The sequence below is a fragment of the Urocitellus parryii genome, chromosome 8 (genome assembly GCF_045843805.1).
Source record: "Urocitellus parryii isolate mUroPar1 chromosome 8, mUroPar1.hap1, whole genome shotgun sequence".
Taxonomy (NCBI): Eukaryota; Metazoa; Chordata; class Mammalia; order Rodentia; family Sciuridae; genus Urocitellus; species Urocitellus parryii.
The window spans coordinates 36,129,627-36,151,574 of NC_135538.1; the positions used below are offsets into that span (position 1 = coordinate 36,129,627).

Sequence of the window (21,948 nt, forward strand, 5' to 3'; positions counted from 1 at the left end):
TGTTGAGAAGTAGTCATTTTATATTCATGTTTTTATTGACTCCTCAAAATAGTATTGCAAAGTAGGTTAAATGTTCATTACTATAAAAAATAAGAAAGCTGAAGCAAGAGCGCACTGGAAAAGCTTCCCAAGCTCATTCAGCCAGCAAATGACAGAGCTATCGTGAGCTACGTCTTTCCTATTGCAATCCATGCTATTCAAACCAACTTTTCCAATTTCACTTTTCAATATTTGGTGGGTAGATTTAGTCTGTGAATGAAAGCCTTACAAGAGCCTTTATAAATGGTTCATGTCGATCCTAGAAATCATGATTTCCTGGCCAGTGCATTCTTTCCACTTAGAGCAATCCTGACAAACTTAACCCTGAAGTATTTATTATCAACTGTGGGTGAAAGAGGGAAACTCTATCAAGTAAACTTGATAAATTCACAGGAAAAAAAAGAAAACTGATGAATCAGTGTACTCTTTTCCGGTTCAGTTTTATACATTTAACTTAACTTTCAGTATTTTATTTCAAAATTTTCTGAAATTTAATTATAAATCAACAAACTATTTTCCTCTAAGTTTCATAAAAATATGGGACATTGAATAATGCCAAAAGAGCCATAGAAGTTTAATAGATTTTTATTCATTAAATAATAATGATTTTGGTAGCTTCATGCAATCTCCTTAGATCTCAAAATTTAAAAATTGGTGAATTTAAAAAATTGATAATTATTTCTTCAGCAAAATAATCAAAGTATCAATTTGAATTCAATGGTAGTAATGCATGGACAAATTCTTAACAAGTGAGCATAAATCAAAATCATCATAAATGGCAAGACTACATGGTCGTGATCATATTTATTTTTTTGGAATTACTGATTGTCAAAAAGCTATAGTGGTTGACTTTTAATTCATTAACTGGGAAAGTTTTTAATTAGATATTGTAAAAATTTTATCAAAAAACTATAGTGGTTTAGTGGTTGACATTTAATTCATTGAATATTTGGGAATGTTTTTAATTAGATATTGTAAAAATTTCGTCAAAAACCTCTAGAACTAGCTTCCTTGAATCTTGTGTGTTCATTAAAATTTTCCATGCAGTCAAAGAAAATGAACCTGGAAGAATAATAAAATCATTATGTACAAACTCTGAAATCTTTTTCTAGTTCCATCTGGAAATATATGATCAATCAAATTTATTTCATTTTCTTTTTACTAATTAGTAGTAATATATTCAGTTACACAATAAACATAGAATTTCAACATTGCATTATAGGTAATATTATTTGGCATATCTGGCCTACCAATTTTATTTCATTCTTTCTATGAAATTAGTGATGAAATCATAAATTATACAAAAAAAATTATATGTAGAATGCCATTGTTATTTTGGCAATAACTTAAAATAAAAACTAATACTCATAGTTGTGGTACATTCAAATGAAATGCTTCATATCTATTAAACAAAATGAGTGGAATTGACTCATTTTGGGGGATAAAGCTATAAGAAAGATTTCCATAGGTGGAAAGAGATCTGGCTCACTACTTGCTATGTGATGGAAAGTTACCTGCTGACTGACAATGTCTCACTAGAGCCCTGATTCCAGAGGAAATTTCTAAGAAGAAACTTGAATTGTATCATGTCCCTAGTGTCTGGATGTTTTCTTCCTCCAAGTAATGCATTTGGGTTTTTGAAAAACACGTAACTAAACTATTCATGTTTTGTTTGATTTATTATTTGTTTGCTTTCAGATTCAAACTTCTTGCTTTGAAAAACACTAATAGTATCATTATGCTTTTATTTTGGGTCAGTGGCTAGGTATATGGATGGATAATAGGGATGCAATAGTAATTTTCAAACTTGTAATTGTACAGTTCTTCTGCTTTTCACTCCACTAGGGATCTTAGCATTTGAAGTAATGCAGAAGAACTTGTTTGGTGACTAAAAAATATTGGATCAAAGAAACTCAGAAAAGTCAAATTGCTAGTAATTTCATTAATTGTGGTAGTTTTGCTTTTGAAATTCTCTTATATTCTTTAAATTGAAGATCAAAGTACTCAGTTTAGAATAAGAAAAGTTCTGATGAGCACAATAAGGAGTATATGTGGGTGTACTGAACAAAAGTGTGCTTTAGTTGATATGCACACTCCATGTTTCAATATGGACTGCAGATGGAGGGACAGTCCGTGAGGGCAAAGAAAGAACATGGTTCTCAATGGTCATATAACAAGAGTGATTATTCCTAATTAAATATAAGAGATAACCATAAGAAATCATAAATTTCTTTTTAGAGTATATATCATGATATCTATACTTCTGATTTAATTAGTTCACCAATGTCTGTTCAACATGGTCTTGATTTTTGTGAAGTATTCTTTTAAAATTCTCACCTGTAAGTTTACTCACTGTGCCAAGAACACTTAGACCTGACAGGACTGTGTTCTGAAGGGCAGTAAAGTCACTGATTCCAGAGGCTGTGTCCATTTTACTAAGAATTCGTGGTGGCAGGCCCTTCTGGGACTCATGTACTCTAATGAAGGTTGTAGGAATGCGGGCAGCGCCTATATATTCCACAGCATTAACCCAGTTCTTCTCAAATTTTGCTTCTTGTTTAGAATAGTAGACATATCTAAAAGACAAATGGAAAAAGTATTTAATTATGATTAATCACCTCAGAATTTCAACCTCACTCCCTTTAGAAAAGATTGTCTCTTGCTATAAAATTCATGATTTAGAAAATGGGTTTTTAATGCGATGATTTTTTATCCATCCTTCAGGAGATGTGAAAATGCATAGTTAATCTTTAAGTCTGGGAAGGATCATCCCATTTGTTATTAATATTTTACTTTGCATTTTACATCTTTGAATTAAGCATATAATACTCACAAAGAATAAAATAACTGTACTAAAACATGTTTAAATAATATTCTCTGGCAATGTCGAGAAAAATATCAAAGGTCTAAGTCAAAATTATTACTGGACTGAGACATATGTTAGAAAACTGTTGATTTCCAATATTTTGGAGTCCCCAAAATATTGATCCTTCTAGTGAAATAGAGGCCAGATTTTCAAGTCCAATTTTCTAAGTAATTGGAATTTAAAAGTTTACTTTAGGAAACCTCTTCAAAACTGAACTTTCTTGATAATTTGGGGAACCAATAACTATAGTGGAAAGTAGAAAACAGTTTTATAACTAGGTAATTCACAGCCCCTGTCACTATGAACTGTAAGTACACTGAACAACTTTTGCAAACATTTTTGTTCTCCTAAAAGACTGTACACTCCCCACTTTGCTCACCAGGAACATTCTCTTTCAAGTCTCATCAAAATATTGCTTCTTTCATGAAGTTGTCCAGCCTACCTAAATTAAAACCAATGACTTCCCACTCTGGCATATTCCCACAGCACCATCCACATATTTGAGGCTTTATTATAACATTAGAATATGTTCTAACCTCCTCAAGTTAGACCATCTAATTTTATTTTGACAACACATATGAAGGATCCACAAAATATAAGATGCTTACATTATGTAAACATGCTTACATTAAGTAAACCACAACATAGTCCAGAGGACACAACTCATCCCCATGACTACCATTCTGATAGACTCTTTCTTCCCCTAGCCTGAACATAGTAGAGTGAGCAGACGTTTATCCTTGATGGCAAGTGTTGTGTTGGGATTCAATATTCTTTGACACGTCACAGTAGTCTATCAAATAAAAATGAAAGGATATGCCTATTCATAAGGATTTTGAGCAAGGGCCACTAAGCCCTAGTAACAGCAAATTAAAGAAGCTGCACCACCCAGAAGACTGAGGCAGGAGGATCACAAGTTCAAGTCCAAAATCAGCAATTTACTGAGACCCTGTCTCCAAATAGAGGTCTGCATGTGGCTCAGGGTTAGAGCACCCCTGGGTCACTCCATAGTACTGCAAAAAAGAAAAACAAATTGCCAGGGAGTCAGAAACCTGGGAGAAGGGAAAAGACAATGAAGAAATCAGTACTGAAAAGTTATATGAGCAGAAATGAAATTCAATAGAAAACTTTTCAAATTCTGCAGTTGAACGATTCAGTGGCCAGTTGATCTAATGAGTGAGACAGAATGTGGCCAAAACTAAGTAAATAAATAAACTTTATGGATTCTCAAATAAAAAATATAAGTACTTCTGAACAAGCCAATACAAGACCAGAATTTGATTGGAGTTTACATAGGCCACAAATTATTAGAATTATCTTGCTTAAATAAACACTTCTTAGTATTTGTGACTGAAGAAAGTAACTGATAGGATTCTAAGGCTATTTACCTGAGTATGATAGATTACAGATGTTGCTCCAATTTTTTCCTACTCCCTATTGCCCTATAATCCTGTCTTCTGTCAGGTAACTTCCAGGACCCTTACTTTCTATATCTGGTGAAAGACAGAAACACTTTCCCCTGGCTCAGTCATTTGACTTGAATTGGACAATATAGTATTAACCGACTTGATGAACATAAGCTTGAAGTGGATTTTTGATTTCTCTCTTGCAACTTTGACCACCATGGACAATGCCCAGACCCTCTTGATGAAGCAGATAAGTGCATCAGAACTGAGCTTTCCCAGTCATCCCTGCTGGGGCTGATCAGTCAGTCCACCAGAGAGTAAGGCCAGGAAGGACCAGCAGATCCGCCGGGCTGAACCCACATGTGTGAGCAGGAAACACATGGTATGCCACTGAGGTTTAATAGTGTAGGTCCTGCTGCTCTTTTTCTTTTTCTTTTTTTTTAATGAAGCTAACAAAATACTGGATCATATGTATGAAAAATTGCAGAACCAGGTTTTAACCCTAACAATCTGACTTTAAAATTCATATTCTTTACTACTGTTCTCCCTGCCTCTTTTTCTGGTTATAATCAGTATTTTATACTGACTGTATCCCATGTGCCAGTGGTTAAGCTTAATGCATATGTTTCTCAATTAATCCCCAAAATGACACAGTGTGGCATGTACTATTACTATTGCCGTTTTAAAAATGAGGAGTGATGTCTTTGGATACCCAAGTCAAATGGGGTCAGGACTTAAAAATTAGATCTGTGAAAACCCAAATCAAGATATCTTACTATATGCATTGTTACAGTATTTCAGGCAACTGTCAATTACTTAGAATCTCCAAAACAGAGCTCATAGAAATTGCCAACCAGAAACCTCATCAACTAGTAGATTAACAAATGCAGGACACCTAAACAGGCATTTGGAATTTCCACAGTAGTCATCACTAAGAGACATCCATTAGGTCATATCAGTATTCAATTTAAAATATACATAAAGACAGAAGGAAAGATCTCTGCAGCAGGACCAGCAGGCCAACTCCAAGGACTGTCCTCCTTCCTCACTCCCTGGGCAAGAGACCCTGCTTACACTCACCTGTCCTCTAACCTGGCAGCTGTGACCTATCTCCCCTTGAGATTGAAAAATTCCTCATAAATGAAGTAATCCTCAGGTTTTATTTTCACTCCATTCATTTCTGCTTATTATATATTGCAAATGTTGAAGCATATTTTTGTTCTCAATTTAGCTTTTAAGAATAAGAGAAAATCTTAGTATGCGATTAATCTTTGAAATCCAGTTTTCAAGCCCTTTGCAATTCAGGCTGTGTAGCATGCAGGGTAAGAAGACGGGTTAGTGAGTTAGGGAATTTGAATATCTGTCCTGTAATTCACTGTAAGATTTTTTTAAATTTTTTGCTTTAATTAGTTATACATGACAGTAGAATTCATTTACGCACTTTGATATATCATACGTAGATGGGATATAATTTCTCATTTTTCTGAGTGTACATGTTGCAGAATCATATCAGTCATGCAGTCACATATATACATACAAGAATAATGTCTGTTTCATTCTAATATCTTTCCTATCCCCACATCCCCTCCCCATCCCTCCCATCACTTCCTCTACCTAATCTATGGTAACACTGTTCTTCCCTAGTGCTCCCCATCTTATTGTGAATTAGTATCCGCATATTAGAGAGAACATTTAGCCTTTGGTTTTATGGGATTGGCTTATTTTGCTTAGCATGATATTTTCCAACTCCAACTATTTACTGGCAAATGGCATAATTTTACCCTTCTTTAAAGTTGAGTAATATTCCATTGAGTATATATACCACATTTTCTTTATTCATTCATCTATTGAGGGACACCTAGGTTGGTTTCATAGTCTAACTATTGTGAATTGAGCTGCTATAAACATTGATGTGGCTGCATTGAGCCTACAGATTCGGGCAAAATCTTCACCATATGCACTTCCAATAAAGCATTAATCTCTAAGAAATATAAAGAACTTAAATAACTTAACACCAAAAAAAAAATAACCCAATCAACAAATGGGCTAAGTAACTGAAAGACACTTCACAGAAGAAGAATACAGTTGATCAACAAATATATGAAAAAGTGTTCAACACCTCTAGCAATTAGAGAAATGCAAATCAAAGCTACGCTAAGATTTCATCTCACTCCTGTCAGAATGGCAATCATCAAGAATACAGACAGCAATAAACGTTGGCGAGGATGTGGTGAAAAAGGTACACTCACACATTGCTGGTGGGACTGCAAATTGGTTCACTGTAAGATTTTAAGCACTCTACCAAACACTCAGGAACAGATTTATTGTCTTGAAAAAGCAATGATTTTGAACTGAGTTGTATTACATGAAAGTATTTAGAACAGTTTCTTTCACTTATTCTTAATATTTAAATGTACTTAATTCTTTATGTTTTTACTTAAAATGTTAGCTGCTTAAAATTTCATTTAGGAGGGGTATTTATTGTTGGCAAGGGATGAAATTAAAATACCAAAGTTCAGGAAATAAAATGTGTTGATCAAAAACATCTTTGTTGTAATCAGTGAGAATGGGATCCTACTAATAACCCATAAAATGAATACTTTTCAATTTATTCCCTGGTGACCAAAATAGATATACACAAATTTAAATATACTCACCAAAAGCTTTATATTATGTGATTTTGAAACAATTTTTAAACAAAACTGCCAAAGGGGAATGAAGGGAACTGACAGGGAGAGGGAAATAGGAAAGGCAGGAGAATTAATCAGACATAACTTTCCTATCCTTGTATATGAATACACGACCAGGGTAACTCCACATCATGTACAACCAACTACAAGAATAGGATCCTAATTAGGATAATTTATACTACATGTATGTACAAAAAGTCAAGATACACTCTACTGGCATGTATTTTTTTAAAGTGATTTTTTTCACACAGAATTAATTCCACTGCATAAATAGGAATAAATGCAAGCTACTTGATTATCTAAATTCATTAGGGAAAAATACCTAAAAATATTCTGCAATCTCCGCAATTTTTTTTTCAGTGCTGGAGATCAAACCCAGGGCCTTACATATGAAGCTACCTCTCCAACCCTCCATAAATTTAAATATTTAAAACACGCATGTTTTCTATGTTCAAAGTTATATTTTTCTACTAGTTTACTTTTTGATGCAAACCTATAAAACTGTTAAATGAAAAAAAAAGCTATAACAATCATTTACTATCAATCAAAATAATGAGGTTGACCATCACCATTCAAATCCACGACACCTGAGATAATCTCACGTGTTTCCCATCATTGCCCAAAAGGAACAAGAGAATCCCAACAGCTATGATAGATGCAACCCCAGATTATATCACAGACACTGACAAAGGATTACACTCCTTCATTGCCTAATTTAATGCCCAGTTTTGAAGCCAAATCAACTAGAAAAGAAGGAAATTCTCTAAGACTGCGACTTTTACCTTTATGAATGATCAAGTGAGTGGGGAAAATATGAGTGAGTGGCATATGAAGGGCTCAGACATTACTGTCTATGAAGGACTCAGACATTACTGTCTAATATATATATACACACGCACACACACACACATGCACACACACACATGTATTTATATATGTATATGTATATCTATGTATATACTTATTCACCACCAATGAACCCCCCTTTCTTTGCTTTTTGGTATATATAGCTTTTTACCCTACACCATACCATAGAAGGTAGATTTCACCCTCTAGATGGTACCATTCACTTTCCATCCAAGTCATTCTTATGCCTGCCAATCTGTGTCCAGTATGTTGAGTGGCTTGATAATCTTTAGTCTGTCGTGTGCACTAAACATGATGCCTGCTGATAGTTACTCATGCATGTTTATACCAATATATCATTTATCTATGCCCAAAGCAATGAAAATCATCTACATAGTCATATTCCATTTTGTTTTCTACATGTAGAAAAATTCATTTCATGTTTTTGATTTTTTTTTAATACAACCCTTTATTCTCCTATTTTGCCCCTTCATCATAAAAGACATTCTATGCCAGGTCATGCTAAAATATTTACATCTCATCACTATAATGCCAATTGTTAGATCTATTATCTAATATTGAGATTGGAAATCATCATCATTCTAGAAGAAGAAAACAGTATAAATAAGACAAAAATCAGCCAGATGTGGTGGCACATGCTTGTAATTCCAGCAGCTAGGAGGCTGAGGCAGGAAGATCACAAGTTCAAAGCCAGCCTCCGCAAGTTAGTGAGGCCCTAAGCAACTCAGTGAGACTCTGTCTCTAAATAAAATACAACAAAGGGTCTGAGGATGTGGGTCAGTGGTTAAGAACCACTGAATTCAATATCTGATGACCCCTCCAAAAAAAAAAAAAATCAAACATACTAAAGAGAGATGACATTGGATCCATTCTTACCTATCGTCAAATGTGTTGAAAATGTTATTCAGGGTGAAGATATGTGCATCCCATAAGTATTCCAATATGTCTTCAAAGGTACTAGAAGGTGAATGCACACACTAAAGAGGAGAAACTTGTTAATATTTGAGCAACTCTAATAATTCCCCTCCCTGAAGTTCGACTGGTTCAGACACATAATTGAGTGATAGACTACATGAAACGAAAATGTTTGTAAAAGTAAATATGTGCAAGACCATTATTGTCTAACCTTTATAAAGGGCAAAAAAATGCTTTACATTTGGTAAAGTATATACATCTAAAAGAAGTGAACTTCAAACATCTTAAAAGAATGCATATTTCATACAGGCACCAGGAGTCTTTTTTGTCATTTTTTCCTACCACCATTATTGAAATTACCATAAAATCTTAAGAGCAAGTAGAAAATTTTTTTTGTTTGAAAGTTAAATTTAAATATATATAAAACCATTAATTAATAATCTAAAGAACTAATAAACATATGTTTTCATCATGGATTTTAGTTCATATGTATGTTTCACCAATGTATTTTGTTTTAGTCATTGAATATTCAGTTCAGAACATCATATAATTGTTTATCTCTACCCACATTTGGTCATTTATTAGTTTAGTTGAAATAAGATGATTGGCCAGTGTGTCATCCTTAAAGAGAAGGCAACAGTATACACCATGTACCTGAATGGCCCTTTCTATTCCCAAATATCATAACCAAGTTAGGGAAACAATGTGAGTCTGATCCAGATGACCAATAGTGTCTAACTCTTATATACATAGCTCCACTTTCTTGTGAGGCACTGGAAGCACTGTGTGGAGCAGAGGTGCACCTGTGCAGTTCATCACCACTGGACTTTCTAGTGAAACATCTGTTCAGCCAGTGGCCACTGGACCTCCTTGTAACCATTTTTCAATAAATATAATATCTTGTGTCCAATCTCTGGTGTTTTCTTTGGTATCTTCATAATATATCCCACTCTCATAACACAACAGTACTGTGAGAATTACAACTGATCTAAAACGAATTCTATAATCCCCTTTCTCCTATGATCTCACGGTGGATCTGGAGTTCTAACCAACCATGCTAGCCATTCACCTGTTATCAAAATACATTGTATGCTCACTCTGTGTGGTATAATTTGTTTGAGGTGGGCAGAATGGATAAATTTTGTGTTGATTCAGTACTGGGACAATATGTCAATGACATGCAATGCCCTATTGCAATATGTGTTATTAATATATTAAGCATTATCAATATAGCTTGCCATTTTAAGAAAAAAAAATATTGTACAAAGCACAAAAACCCTAGATAAAAATTACAAAATATAGCACTTAAAGAAGGAACCTTGTAAAAGTTACTCCACTTGTTCATTATCTCAGGGAAGGATAAAAGGCAGCCAGATACATCATAGCAAAACCTCTTCTGATCCACAGGTGGTGGCCGAAGCCTGACTTGATCTGATGATATCCCCAGGAGGCCAGAATCCACCGCAGCAAGGAACGGCAATGCACAGAGAAAATAATTAAAATCTGTAAGAACAAGTGGCTTACTATTATTATATGAAGCACCAACCATAAAAGAATACATTTATAAGGAGGCCCTGAGTCATTAAAGAAAAAACTCCCAGATCCAGAAGCATGTGATAAAAGTTAGGCACAAAGAATAAATACTGAACAAAATCCCATTAAGTATCATTTGTCTATATAACTTGAACATAACTTTGTTAATAATCCTGTGATCATGAATATATATTAAAGTTCTTGACTCATATATTAAAACAAATGTAATTTGAATGGATTTGGTTATATTCATTTTAAAGCACTAAATTTAAAAAAAAAAAGGAAGAAAACTATCAAACTGTCCAGAGAAAGGTACAAAACTTCTCATTGAGGTTGTACTGTGAATTATATCTTTTCTAAAATATTCTAACAGGGTTGCATCTTTGGTAAGTAGACATTAGGTTTAATTGGTAAGTATAATGTCGCTAACTATGTCTTTAAAGCAGAATTTTTTGATGAGTTTTGACAAGAGATAATTAGAACAATAAATAATTGCTTTGACAATCAAATAAGATTCTTTAAAATTCCTACCTACAGATTACTTACTACAGCAGTAGATTTAAATGCTTTGATTTAATTAGATATTAGACTTATAATGGTTCCTCACTGGAAATCAGTGTTGAAAATATTTTCATCATAGACAAGCATTTGTGAATGCAGTCCTATTACCCAGTATAGTCCTCTGATACTCCAAACTCATAAGCCAAGATGAGCAAAATAAAGGTTGAATTCCAGATCTGTGGGCATGATTATTTCTGAGTATTTAAGATCGACTCAGGATTTATGATGAAAATACATAGGGGATACATACTGTGAGTGTCACTCTTGAGAAAGTGAAATTTGGTGTGATCTTCCTTCTAATTATTAAGAAATTATTGTGCAAATTAATTTCATAACTAAAATGCAAAATTAAAGAATTAGAAAATGATTTCTGATTATTTTTAGCATTAAGAATACAACTAAAGATGTAGATTACTGATTGATAAAATGAAATACAGTTGATATTAACCTCTGACAAGTTTATGAGTTTCAATATTATCAAATATGCTAGGAACAAAATTAAAAAGCATAATTGTCTTGGTCTCACACTTTTCAGCCTTCCTTATTCCAAAGATCCCCTGTCATTTTTGAGACCTAACATCTAACTGCCTTTATTGCTTACTCAGAGACCACTTATCCTTGTTGTTATTAGTTTCAATCTTTCTGTGAAAAATTAAATGTGTCCTAAAAAACTTTTGGCTGTTAAAACCTATAATATGACACAAAGGTCACTGGGTACATGTGACACAGATTCATTTTTCAAAAGGAACACAATAATGCCAATGTCTCAGCTTAGCACTGAATCACGAGCCACTCACAGCTTTGTAGATTCAAACAGCAATTCTTTATTCCCGAACTCACACCAGCCTCCACACACGTTCTGGTGAAATCCCAGTTCTGCCGCCGCCCAAATCCTCTACCCCACGAGGCTTCTTTCCAAAATCCCATTTTTTCTCACGAGAACTCAATGGGAACTCAAGCAGCAGTAACACTCTATTCCCAGCAGCAATAATCTTCAACCTGCAACTTCCCTAAAACCACATTATCTTAAACCGAGAACGCCTTAAACTTGTCTTAAACCGGGAACGCCCTAAACCCAAATTATCTTAAACCCGGATATTTCCTAAAACCTGCAGGATACACCCTAATCCTGGATCCACCCTGGTCATTGAGCAGGGTCACCTTTCTCAAACACACATGCAAGGTCACAGCAAATTTCCAAGGCAAGTCCATTTAACATGGGGTATGCTGGCAAGGAAATGTCGATGCGTCATTCCTACTTGGCAATGGCCCTCAGCATCTCCCCTCTTCTGATTAATTAAACAACAAGCAATGTGGCTTAAGGACTATGCCTGGTAGGTTGTCCAATTCAACATATGGTTCTTACCCGTCATGGGAAAACTGACTTTTAGGCGTCAGCTTCCTGTCTTAGGTTGATACCACTGCAATCAGATCAACCCATCACTGACTACCTGTCCAGCATTCAGCCATGCTTGTGGATAGGCCTATGCACCAGTGGCCTCACCTCTGTTGGCCCCCAAATTTAGCCTAGGTGCCAGTGGGGGGGGGGGTGAGGTTCTTTGCCTCACCTCTGTTGGCCCCCAAATTTTAGACCATCACTAGTAGAAGGGAGGAGGATACAGAAATGCCACGACACCAAGCCAATTGACGGCTCCTTTGGAAAAATTGTGTCACTGGTGACACCATCAGCAAAGATATGCCAGCATTACCACAATTAACATGGGGTGCGCTGGCAAGGAAATTGCATCACTGGTGACACCATCAGCAAAGATATGCCAGCAGTACCACAATTCGCTGCACCAGACGATAGTTCACAATGCATGCAACTGATATATAGTCCAGGCAAGTTCTGCAAGCAGTTCAAATCCGAGGAGTCTATCAATATGTCCATTTCCTCCCAAAGTAAATCAAGTCCTTAATTGAGCATTACTTGTTGAGTTATATTCAAGATATGCCAGCATTACCACAATTAACATGGGGTGCGCTGGCAAGGAAATTTCGATGTGTCATTCCTACTTGGCAATGGCCCTCAGCACAATACTATTTTGTTTTATCCCTGACCCTAAAATTTTAGGTTGAATGCTTTCTGTGGTCAAAGGATAATATTTGTTTTGCTTTCAAAGTGAACCTACCAGCCCACCAACTGTCCACAGAGATGCACAGATGATCAGATTCATAGCCACAGTCTGTCCTTTGGCTGGGATCAGCTAATCTGCCTAGAGGAGAGAAAATGTGCAGCAGTATTTATTATCCACAGTGTGAAATTGAGTATGATCATCACTTAACTAGAAACATTTTATTTGTAGATGCAAAAATATTTTTTCTTATTTAATTTTCATTTTATTAAAATTACATTTGTTCAAGATTTTAAAAAATCAAATACTACTATGATCTTGCAATGAAAACCAACAGTTCCTTTCCTCATCACTCCTCATTCTCAATTCCTGACACTTATTTCTGAATTACTGGTGTTAGTATTCTCTATCTTTTTTTCCTCACCTCTTGACCAATTTTTCTTTAACCATACTACAAGTTTTGATCTTTGAATTATAGGTCTTAGATATTTTGCTTTTGTAAATATTCACATTTTTACTGTTTTCTCTATATCCTAATAAACTTTATGGAATGAATACTCCCAGAGTAAAAGAGTTAATAATATTCACATCCCATACCTCCTTCATATGCACTGGAAGGTGACTTATTTCTATGAGGAAGCAATCACTTTCAGAGAATTAGCCCCCAAACAATGTGCATTTATGTCTCTGTTTCCACAGTCAGGTAATCACAATTAAAATTCAAGAAGTTCAAACTAATATGGCATTGTGTTCTGTTTGGGATATACATTCCCTTGACTATTCTGTTCATCCCAGTTCTTAGAAAGGAATGTACCATTTAGTAGGGTTTAGTAACCATTTGTAAAATGTTCAATAGATCAGATATAATTAGTGGTTTTGGCTGGTCATTATACCTTATGTCTCACTGAAGTTTCTAGTAGAAACAGATAATCCATAAGGGAAGGATTTGTGGAGAGGAGAAAAATGATTATGAGGGGAAAAGAGGGAAGGAAGTAAAAGAATCAATTTTCAAAAACATGTGCAGGATTTTCAGAGTCCCATTTTTCCAATACTTCATGGATATATATATAGAGAAAGAGAGATAATTAGAATAAAACAGCATTCTTTCTTATGTGAACTATATTAAAGTTGTATTTTCTAAAGTTTCATGATGATATTAATAGATGATGAGATTGAAAATAGCTGTCTTCCTTACCTGAACTATATTGCCAACCATGCTGCAAAGCCAATCCCCATAAAAGATTTTGCTCATTTCCTGAAGCGAATTTTTCAAAATAAGTGGCTGTTTGGTTCAATAGAATTTTATATATCCCCAGTCTTTCAGGGAATATCCAGGGATTGATAATGTATGTTCCATTCTCCATTGGATAGTCACTGAACTGACCAGGACTCTCTTTCCACAAAGGAGGATATAGATCTGAAAAATTTAAATCTCCTGCTAAAGAAAAAGAAAGGGAACCAACTAGTAAACAGACCCAGGAAGGAAGGAAAGCCATGGTGCCAAAGCTGGAGAGTGAGGTTGTTGCAGGTCCTTTATTGGAGAATTAGGAGGAAGTTGCACTATTTTCTTAAATCATATCTAACCACCACTTGGCATTCTTTTTTTGTTCTTTTTGGATATGGTAGAGATGTTGAGGAAATTGGTATATTATTTGACATTTAAGAGAACTGAGTTTTGCTGTCTTCTCAGTAGGCTTGTTTTGACAGGTTGGATAAAACTGTTCACAAAAAGCCTTCCAGAACTTTTCAACCTGTATTATGTTTATAAAATATATCACCAATGCCATTAGAATGCTTCCCTCTCACTAACATATTTTTGTATAGTTCATAGAAAATACTGAATAGTTGAAAAATGGAAATATTACAATTTATAATAATGCGCAAAGGTGTACTAAAATATTATGTGTGAACCAGTTATAATACTGTGTCTGCTTCAAAAAAGAAGCCTTAAAGGATATACAAATAGCCCAAGTAGAAAAAAACTGGTTTATCATGGAGGGGACCTGTTAATTATTTCCTAATCTCCCTTCCCAATTCTTTTCAGTAAAAGAATCTTAGAGCTTTACCTGATAGCATATTCTTATACAATTGACTAGCTCTCCGGTGAATAACCAACCATGTAACTAAGTGTTGGCCACCGGGACATTAGCTTTTAGAAACGGTGTTGTTATGGTTTAGATTTGAAGTATCCCAGAAGAAATCATGTGTGAGACAATGCAACCCAGAAGAAATCATGTGTGAGACAATGCAAGAAAGCTTAGAGGTGAAGTGATTGGGTTATAAAAGCTGTAATCTAACCTGTTCATTAATCTGCTGATAAGGATTAGCTAGGTGGTAACTGAAGGCAGGTGGGTGTGGCTAGCAGAAGTGGGTCCTTGGGGGTGTCCCTTTAGGATATCTATATTGTTCTTGATGAGTAGATCCCTCTCTCTGTTTCCTAGTGCCATGTCCTGCAATGCTTTCCTCTGCCACACACTTCTTTCCTGATGTTCTGCCTCATATGAGGCCATGAGGAATAGAGTTGGCCATCTATGTACTGAGACCAGTAAAACTTTGAGCCCAAAATAAACTTTTCATCTTTAAAATTGTTCTTATCAGGTCTTTTGATCACAGCAGTGAAAAAGCTGACTCAAACAAGTGTCCACAACTTTTGAGACAGGTCCATAAGTGAAGGGTACATACCACTTTCCCTTCCCTTCCTTCATATGTGGCTTGGATTTTGGATTATAAACCTCAATCCTGATCTATAACTCATGGCACAATTTTAAACATTGCAGAATGCCAAAGTAGAGGTTACCTGAGTCCCAGAGGACTGGGGGACCATAACATAGCCCCGAATTCCTAGATCTGAATTTCATCTTATTAAAAAAAAATCTTGCTTTCATTTCAATAACTGTTTAGGTTTCGTTCACATTGATTAAATTGCCTCATTAAAAAGCAATTCTTTTGATAATCTCAATTATTAGAATAACTATATCCATATTCTTCAGAATGTTTCAATGAATACTGTTCATTTCTGGTATAATCCAGATCAGATATCCCTCGACATAATTGAATTATGTATTTCTGCCATAGCCACTTGATCATTAACTGCTAAAATTCCCTGATATAAAAATGAAGTGGAAGAATTTGCTAATGTGTTTTTCATTAAGAACACAAGCATTCTGCACACTTAAAGTGTACATGCTGCTGAAAGGAGGAAGCTGAACCACAATAGACGGGGGAGGGAAAGGTGAGAAGTACAATAGATTAGACAAAGAGGAATGAAGGGAAGGGAAGCAGAAAGACTATAGAATAAATATAATATAATTTTCCTATGTACACTAATGAAAATACTTAAGTGAATCCCACCATTATGTCCACCCACAAAAACTGAGTCTTAATTAAAATAAGATATATCTTATGCTTGTATAATTTTATCAAAATGGATTCTACTGTCATGTATAAATAAGAAGAACCAATAAAAAAATAAAGTCTAAATTCTATCTTTATAAAAACTAAATGCATGAGTATGTACTATAAGTTTCTATAAAATGCCAGGATCATTCTCAATAGAAAAGCCTTACAAGAATTCCTTTTCAAATAAAAAATAAATTATCACTAGCATTTTAATGATTTCATTTTTTTGAGAATACTGTATAATAAAGTTAGTAAAGATGAACAAATTAGTTTAAAACTGACAGTGAGAAAGTAATTATACAATTCTCCCAGGTGATATAATAGTATTTAGAAAGTAGGAGAGAATGAACTAGAAAAGCAATACAGAGAAGTAAAATTCAGTAAAGTGATTAGGATATTAATGCATACAAATCAAGAGCATTTAGGTAGAAGATGGAAGACTGGAGGAAAAGTGCACACTCCAGCAATTCTTCAAGACTGGATTTAAAGTGGGAAAACAGCTTCTCAGTGAGGTGGGTAAATGGAGGAACTCACTGAAATTTAATGCTGAACTGTAAAAAAAAAAAAAAAAAAAAAAAAAAAACTACAGTGTCACAGATGTCAGAAACATGAGCATAAGAAATATTTGTTAGAGAGCCTCCAGCCTGGCTGCCAGGAAGGGAAAGAGCAGAAGGAAGGGAAAGAGCAGACAAAGGAAATGGTGTGGGTGTGGGGGAGGAGGGGTAGATAAAGACATTAAAAAAATAAAGGTTACTTGGAGTAACCTGTGGATTAGAGAAGAAGGCTGAATTTAATACATGCAGAGTTCATAGGGAAAGCGAATTTGTGAAAGCAAATCCAAAAAGAACTCCCACAGGAGCAGAAGCATTCTGGGCACAGAAAAAGGCTGCTGGTTCCTCATGGCACTCCCACTGCCAGGAGAAGCTGAGCTCACTCTGCTGGAGAAGGTGACAGTCACTCTTTAGAATCATGCTACTAGAGCAAATGTCCATTCAGCTGATGTAGCCAGGGAAAATAAGCACTTAGACTACCAGAGAAGCAACCTCCTGCTGAATTCCTGTGACTGGGGAAAGTTTGGGCTCCCTCTCAAGCAACCTAAGAGGGTAGCCTCAGTTGCATCCCCACAAGCAGAGAGAGTGACTGCCCTTTGAGGAAAGTGCATGCTCTTGTGGCCCTCTCTACACTCCCATCACCTGCAAAAGACCCCTCCTGCCAAAGCTCCCTCAGCCAGGTGACAGGAGGTCAAGAACCCTGGCAGCCAATCAAAGATTCCCAGAAGGCACCTGAACCCAGGGAGACTGAAACTGGCACAAAGAAAAGTTTGTCTGGATCATTCAGACATTGGGTCCCAAGGAAGAAATTTTCCATTGTTGCTGGTACTACAGCAGCCACAGAGGAGTGTCTTCACTACAGGGTAGATACCTAGAATTTCATATTCATAGTGCAGAGGGTGAAATGTGGAAGTTTTGCCCCTAGGCCTTAAAAGTGGAATTTACCATAGACCCTAGGGCTCCAAACAACCTGCAGAGACCAGCATCCCCCTCCAAAAGGAAGTGTAGAGCAATTCTCAAACACCTATCCACAGAGTTCCAAAGTTTGTTCTAGACTGAAGCCCAATCACTGGAATCTCTTTAGAATTCTGCAACATCCGAACCATAGAATTTCTCAACATCCAAATTGTGCTACCCCACTGTATCCCAGAAGACTAGATACTAGTAAAGTGATTAGGATATTAATGCATACAAATCAAGAGCATTTAGGTAGAAGATGGGGGACTAGAGGAAAAGTGTCCATTCCAGCAGTTCTTCAAGGCTGGACTTTAAAGTGGGAAAACAGCTTCTTAGTGAGGTGGGTAAATGGGGGAACTCTCTGAAATTTAATGCTGAACTGTAAGAAAAAAAAAATCCACAGTGTCACCAGCTTGGGCTTCTAGCCACAAAGGCTATTAGCTAAGAGATGAACACAAAGGCATTGGGCTCAATAACTTCTAATTCTCCATCCAGTATTTCTATATAGGTGGCAATTAGTATTATAGATGGCAAAGCAGACACTGGACATTCATCTCAAAACTGTACATCTGCAACTGAAATAAGTGTTACTCCTGGCTCCCACTCCCTCTAAGAGGGGCTAGAAATGATTGGGACAATGGAAGACTACAGAATAGAGATCCTGCTTTTCAAAAATGCTCAAAAATTAGCCAAGCAATGATGGTTCTCACCACACAAATGATCTAGCCCCACTTGAGTCTAAACGTTACTTCAATTCATATAATTGGGGATACAAAAACACCAAATCAAAAATCAGACCCCCAGGAAGAACAACCATAAGGAAACTTCAGGTCATACCCCTTGATATCTACTCATATACCATGAACAGAGAGGAATACTAAAATAAAAAGAACTACATACTTAAAGGTATGCATACACCTTAAGGTAGAGAATGCATCTCAATTGATACAAAAGTCCAGGACCTCTGAAAACATAAGGAAACAGGCAAAAAACCTCTCGACAAAATTTACTATCTCCCAATTAAGGATCCCACATATGTGGAAAAGGATAAAATTCCAAAGAAATGTTATTAAAAAACTAATAATTAAAATGTTCAATGAACTAAAAAAAGATCTAAAGAGTAAATTAGGAGCAGAAATATGGGAAATAAAATACCAAGTCAACAAAGAAATAGAAATATTGAAAAGAAACCAATCATAAATCTTGGAAATGAAAGACACGATTAATCAAATAGAAAATTCACTTGGAGAGCATCATCAACAGATTAGATTGCATAAAAAAGGAAAGGGGTCCTTTCAATCACAGATTCCATTAGGAGTAGAAATGTCTTTAAAAATGATAAAATAACTAAAAATCAGTGTATGAACATACTAAGTTAGATAAGATGTTACTTCAGGATGCAAGAAAATACAAAAAAGAACCAAACATAAGAATTATAAGGACTAAAATAAAAACTCAATATATGGGCTAGAGAACAGATTGGTTGGTCCTAAGGAACAATTTTATGATATTGGAAACCAGATGATGAAAATCTTCCAATGATATTTTGGCTCACAGTTTTAAGAGGTCTCACTCCATGATCTTTGCCTCCATTGTCTTCAGGCCCATAACCTATAACAAGGCAGAAACATCACGGATGGTGGAAGGACATTGTAGAGGAAAGCTGCATACCTCACATTGACTGGTGAGGACAGAATGAGAGAGCGGTGGGGACAGCTTGTGCCTTACACAAGCCCAGTGACCTACTTCCTCCATTAGGCACCATTTCTTACAGTTTTCACATCCATTCAATGATCCCATCAAATTTTTAATCCATCAATGGATTAATCTACTAATGAGGTTAGAGCCATCATTAACCAATCATTTCACCAAAGCTTCACTGCCGAAATCTGGCTGGGCACAATTCAGGAGCCATTTGTCTAAAGAAACAAACTTTATTTTTAGAACACACACACCAAACCACACAGCTCCTCAGGAAAAACCTTCAGAGCCCAACTGCCACCACTGGCTTCCCATAAGCCTCTCAACCTCCCCCACTCCTCCTGCTCTTGAGGCTGATTGGCTGGGTCCAGTGGGCAGAGCCAAAAAAAGTCCCCCAAAGAGCAGCTCCATGGTCTGAAAGGGCAGGGAAACAGACCAATGAGCATCACTGCAGAGGAGCCAATCAGTTGGCAGCTAGAAGTTTGCTGGGGCGCTGTGAGCCAATCATCAGCTGGCAACTGGAAGTTTGCTGGCAGCTGGAAATTTGCTGGGGCCTCTTCGGCTGTGGCTCTCAACACTCCACTTCTACACACTCCTGCATTAGGGACCAAAAAAACATAAGCCATTTGGGGACATTCCATATCCAAACCATTATAGACCTTGAAGAAGAGTTCTAAGTTGCAGGAAACACCAATTATTTCTTAACCAGTAAAACAAACCTTTAGGCAGGAATTTCATCTTTGTTACCCAGAAAGAAGCATAATCTGGAAGAGGATCTCCTTGGATTGCATTTCAACCATACTGGTAGTTTAAAGAAGAAAGAGCAAGGCTGTGACTTCCTGAAGTTTTCTTGCCCTCTCCTATTTTCCTCAGCAACTCCATTTCTTGGTAGTAGCAGGAATTGAGATAGGTTATTTGTCTCACTGCCTGGCTGCCCCTGTACCACCATCTTTAAACCACCATTCCAAAGTGTTTTCCAGATTGCTGTTTTTTATTTGGTGTTTTTACTATAGGTGAATATTGAAGAGAGAGTCAGAATTTATCCTAACTCAGCACTTTAAGAGGAATAAGAAACAAAACTAAAATCAAATTCACACTTTTTCACAACTTTTCCACATGCTACTGTGTATCACACACATCCTTTGCTTTATTAGCTCTTGAAAAAATTTCTGAATCCAAGGATGTGAACATTTTTAAAGATCTGGACACAAATTTCTAAATTCCTCTCTAAAAAAATTATAATTTTTCACTATAGATGTTACTAAAAGTGTCTGTTTTCCCACTCTCAGGCCAATGCTTGAAGATAGTTTTTCTTTTTTGTATCCAATTAATAAAGCAAAAATTTGTATAATAGTTTTAATCTTCCTTTTCTTAACCCTATGTTTTAAAAATTTTCAACTATTTTTATAACATCATTATTGTAATTTTCATCCCTCTTTTCTATTTTTATATGGACATACTTAGCCTTTTCATGTTGAATTGTTTATATTAGAAAATAGTAATATTGTTTAATAATGTTTGTAATAATTCTTGTTTCCTCAGATTGTTCTCCACAATTTTTGTTAACAAATACCTATGGTAACATTAAGAAAGTCTAATACTTTAAAATGTTCATCATCTTAAGTACACATTTGTTAAAGGCCAATTTAAAATATTTTGATATGGGGAGTGGGAATGTAGCTCAGTGGTAGAGTGTTTGCCTCACATGCAGGAAGCCCTAAGTTCAATTCCCAGAACTATAAGAAAAATTTCATTTTTTCAGGTATTTGTTCACAGTTTGTAAATGACACATCAGTGCATACATTTTACCAATTATTCTACTGAGTCCTGATCTATAAAATATAGATGAATTAATACATTGGAAATATTTTATTTTTGAATTATGGAGAGTTGAGCATGACCTCTTGCTTAAATCTAATGTAGCTTTACCTTTTATTACTATAATGTTCTATGATTTAATATATCCTATTGTAGGGGAGAAAAGGTAACATACTTTACTCACCTATGTCAGTGGTCATGACTGATATTCCTGAAACAAAAGGCAGATTATAAGAGAAAAGCATTAACAAACTTCTTTGTACAAGATTTATGTGACACAAGAGATTTCAGAAAAGAAGGGACCAGACACCCAGAGAAATTGTACTTTTATTCTTTGGTTCAATGAAGAATGGACAGTCATAGAAATGTAATGGACAAAAAAAGATGCACAACCTAATAATAATGAACTTGAGAGGAACTCAGCAAGACCTGTTGGTTCAAATCTTCCTTGGCCTCTCCCTGGAGCACTCTCTGCTTCTAGGTATAGAGTAGAGCCCCTGTAGATTGAGAATCTTGTGACCTACTTTCAAGTGAGGTGGGTTAGAAAATCCCTCTATGTCCATCTCTCAC

General features: G+C 35.7%; 1 protein-coding gene across 1 annotated transcript in view; it reads right to left on the minus strand.

Annotated features, from left to right (window-relative positions):
• Window positions 1-14,448, minus strand: part of LOC113176529 (protein LEG1 homolog) — a 30,596-nt gene extending 16,148 nt beyond the window's left edge. The window contains exons 1-5 of the mRNA XM_077801478.1: window positions 14,148-14,448; window positions 13,010-13,093; window positions 10,102-10,286; window positions 8,745-8,845; window positions 2,377-2,615 (exon numbers count right to left, since the gene is read on the minus strand). Coding sequence (XP_077657604.1) covers window positions 2,377-2,615; window positions 8,745-8,845; window positions 10,102-10,286; window positions 13,010-13,093; window positions 14,148-14,448 — 910 coding nt within the window. The remainder of the gene's footprint in view (window positions 1-2,376; window positions 2,616-8,744; window positions 8,846-10,101; window positions 10,287-13,009; window positions 13,094-14,147) is intronic.
• Between the last annotated feature and the right edge of the window lie 7,500 nt (window positions 14,449-21,948).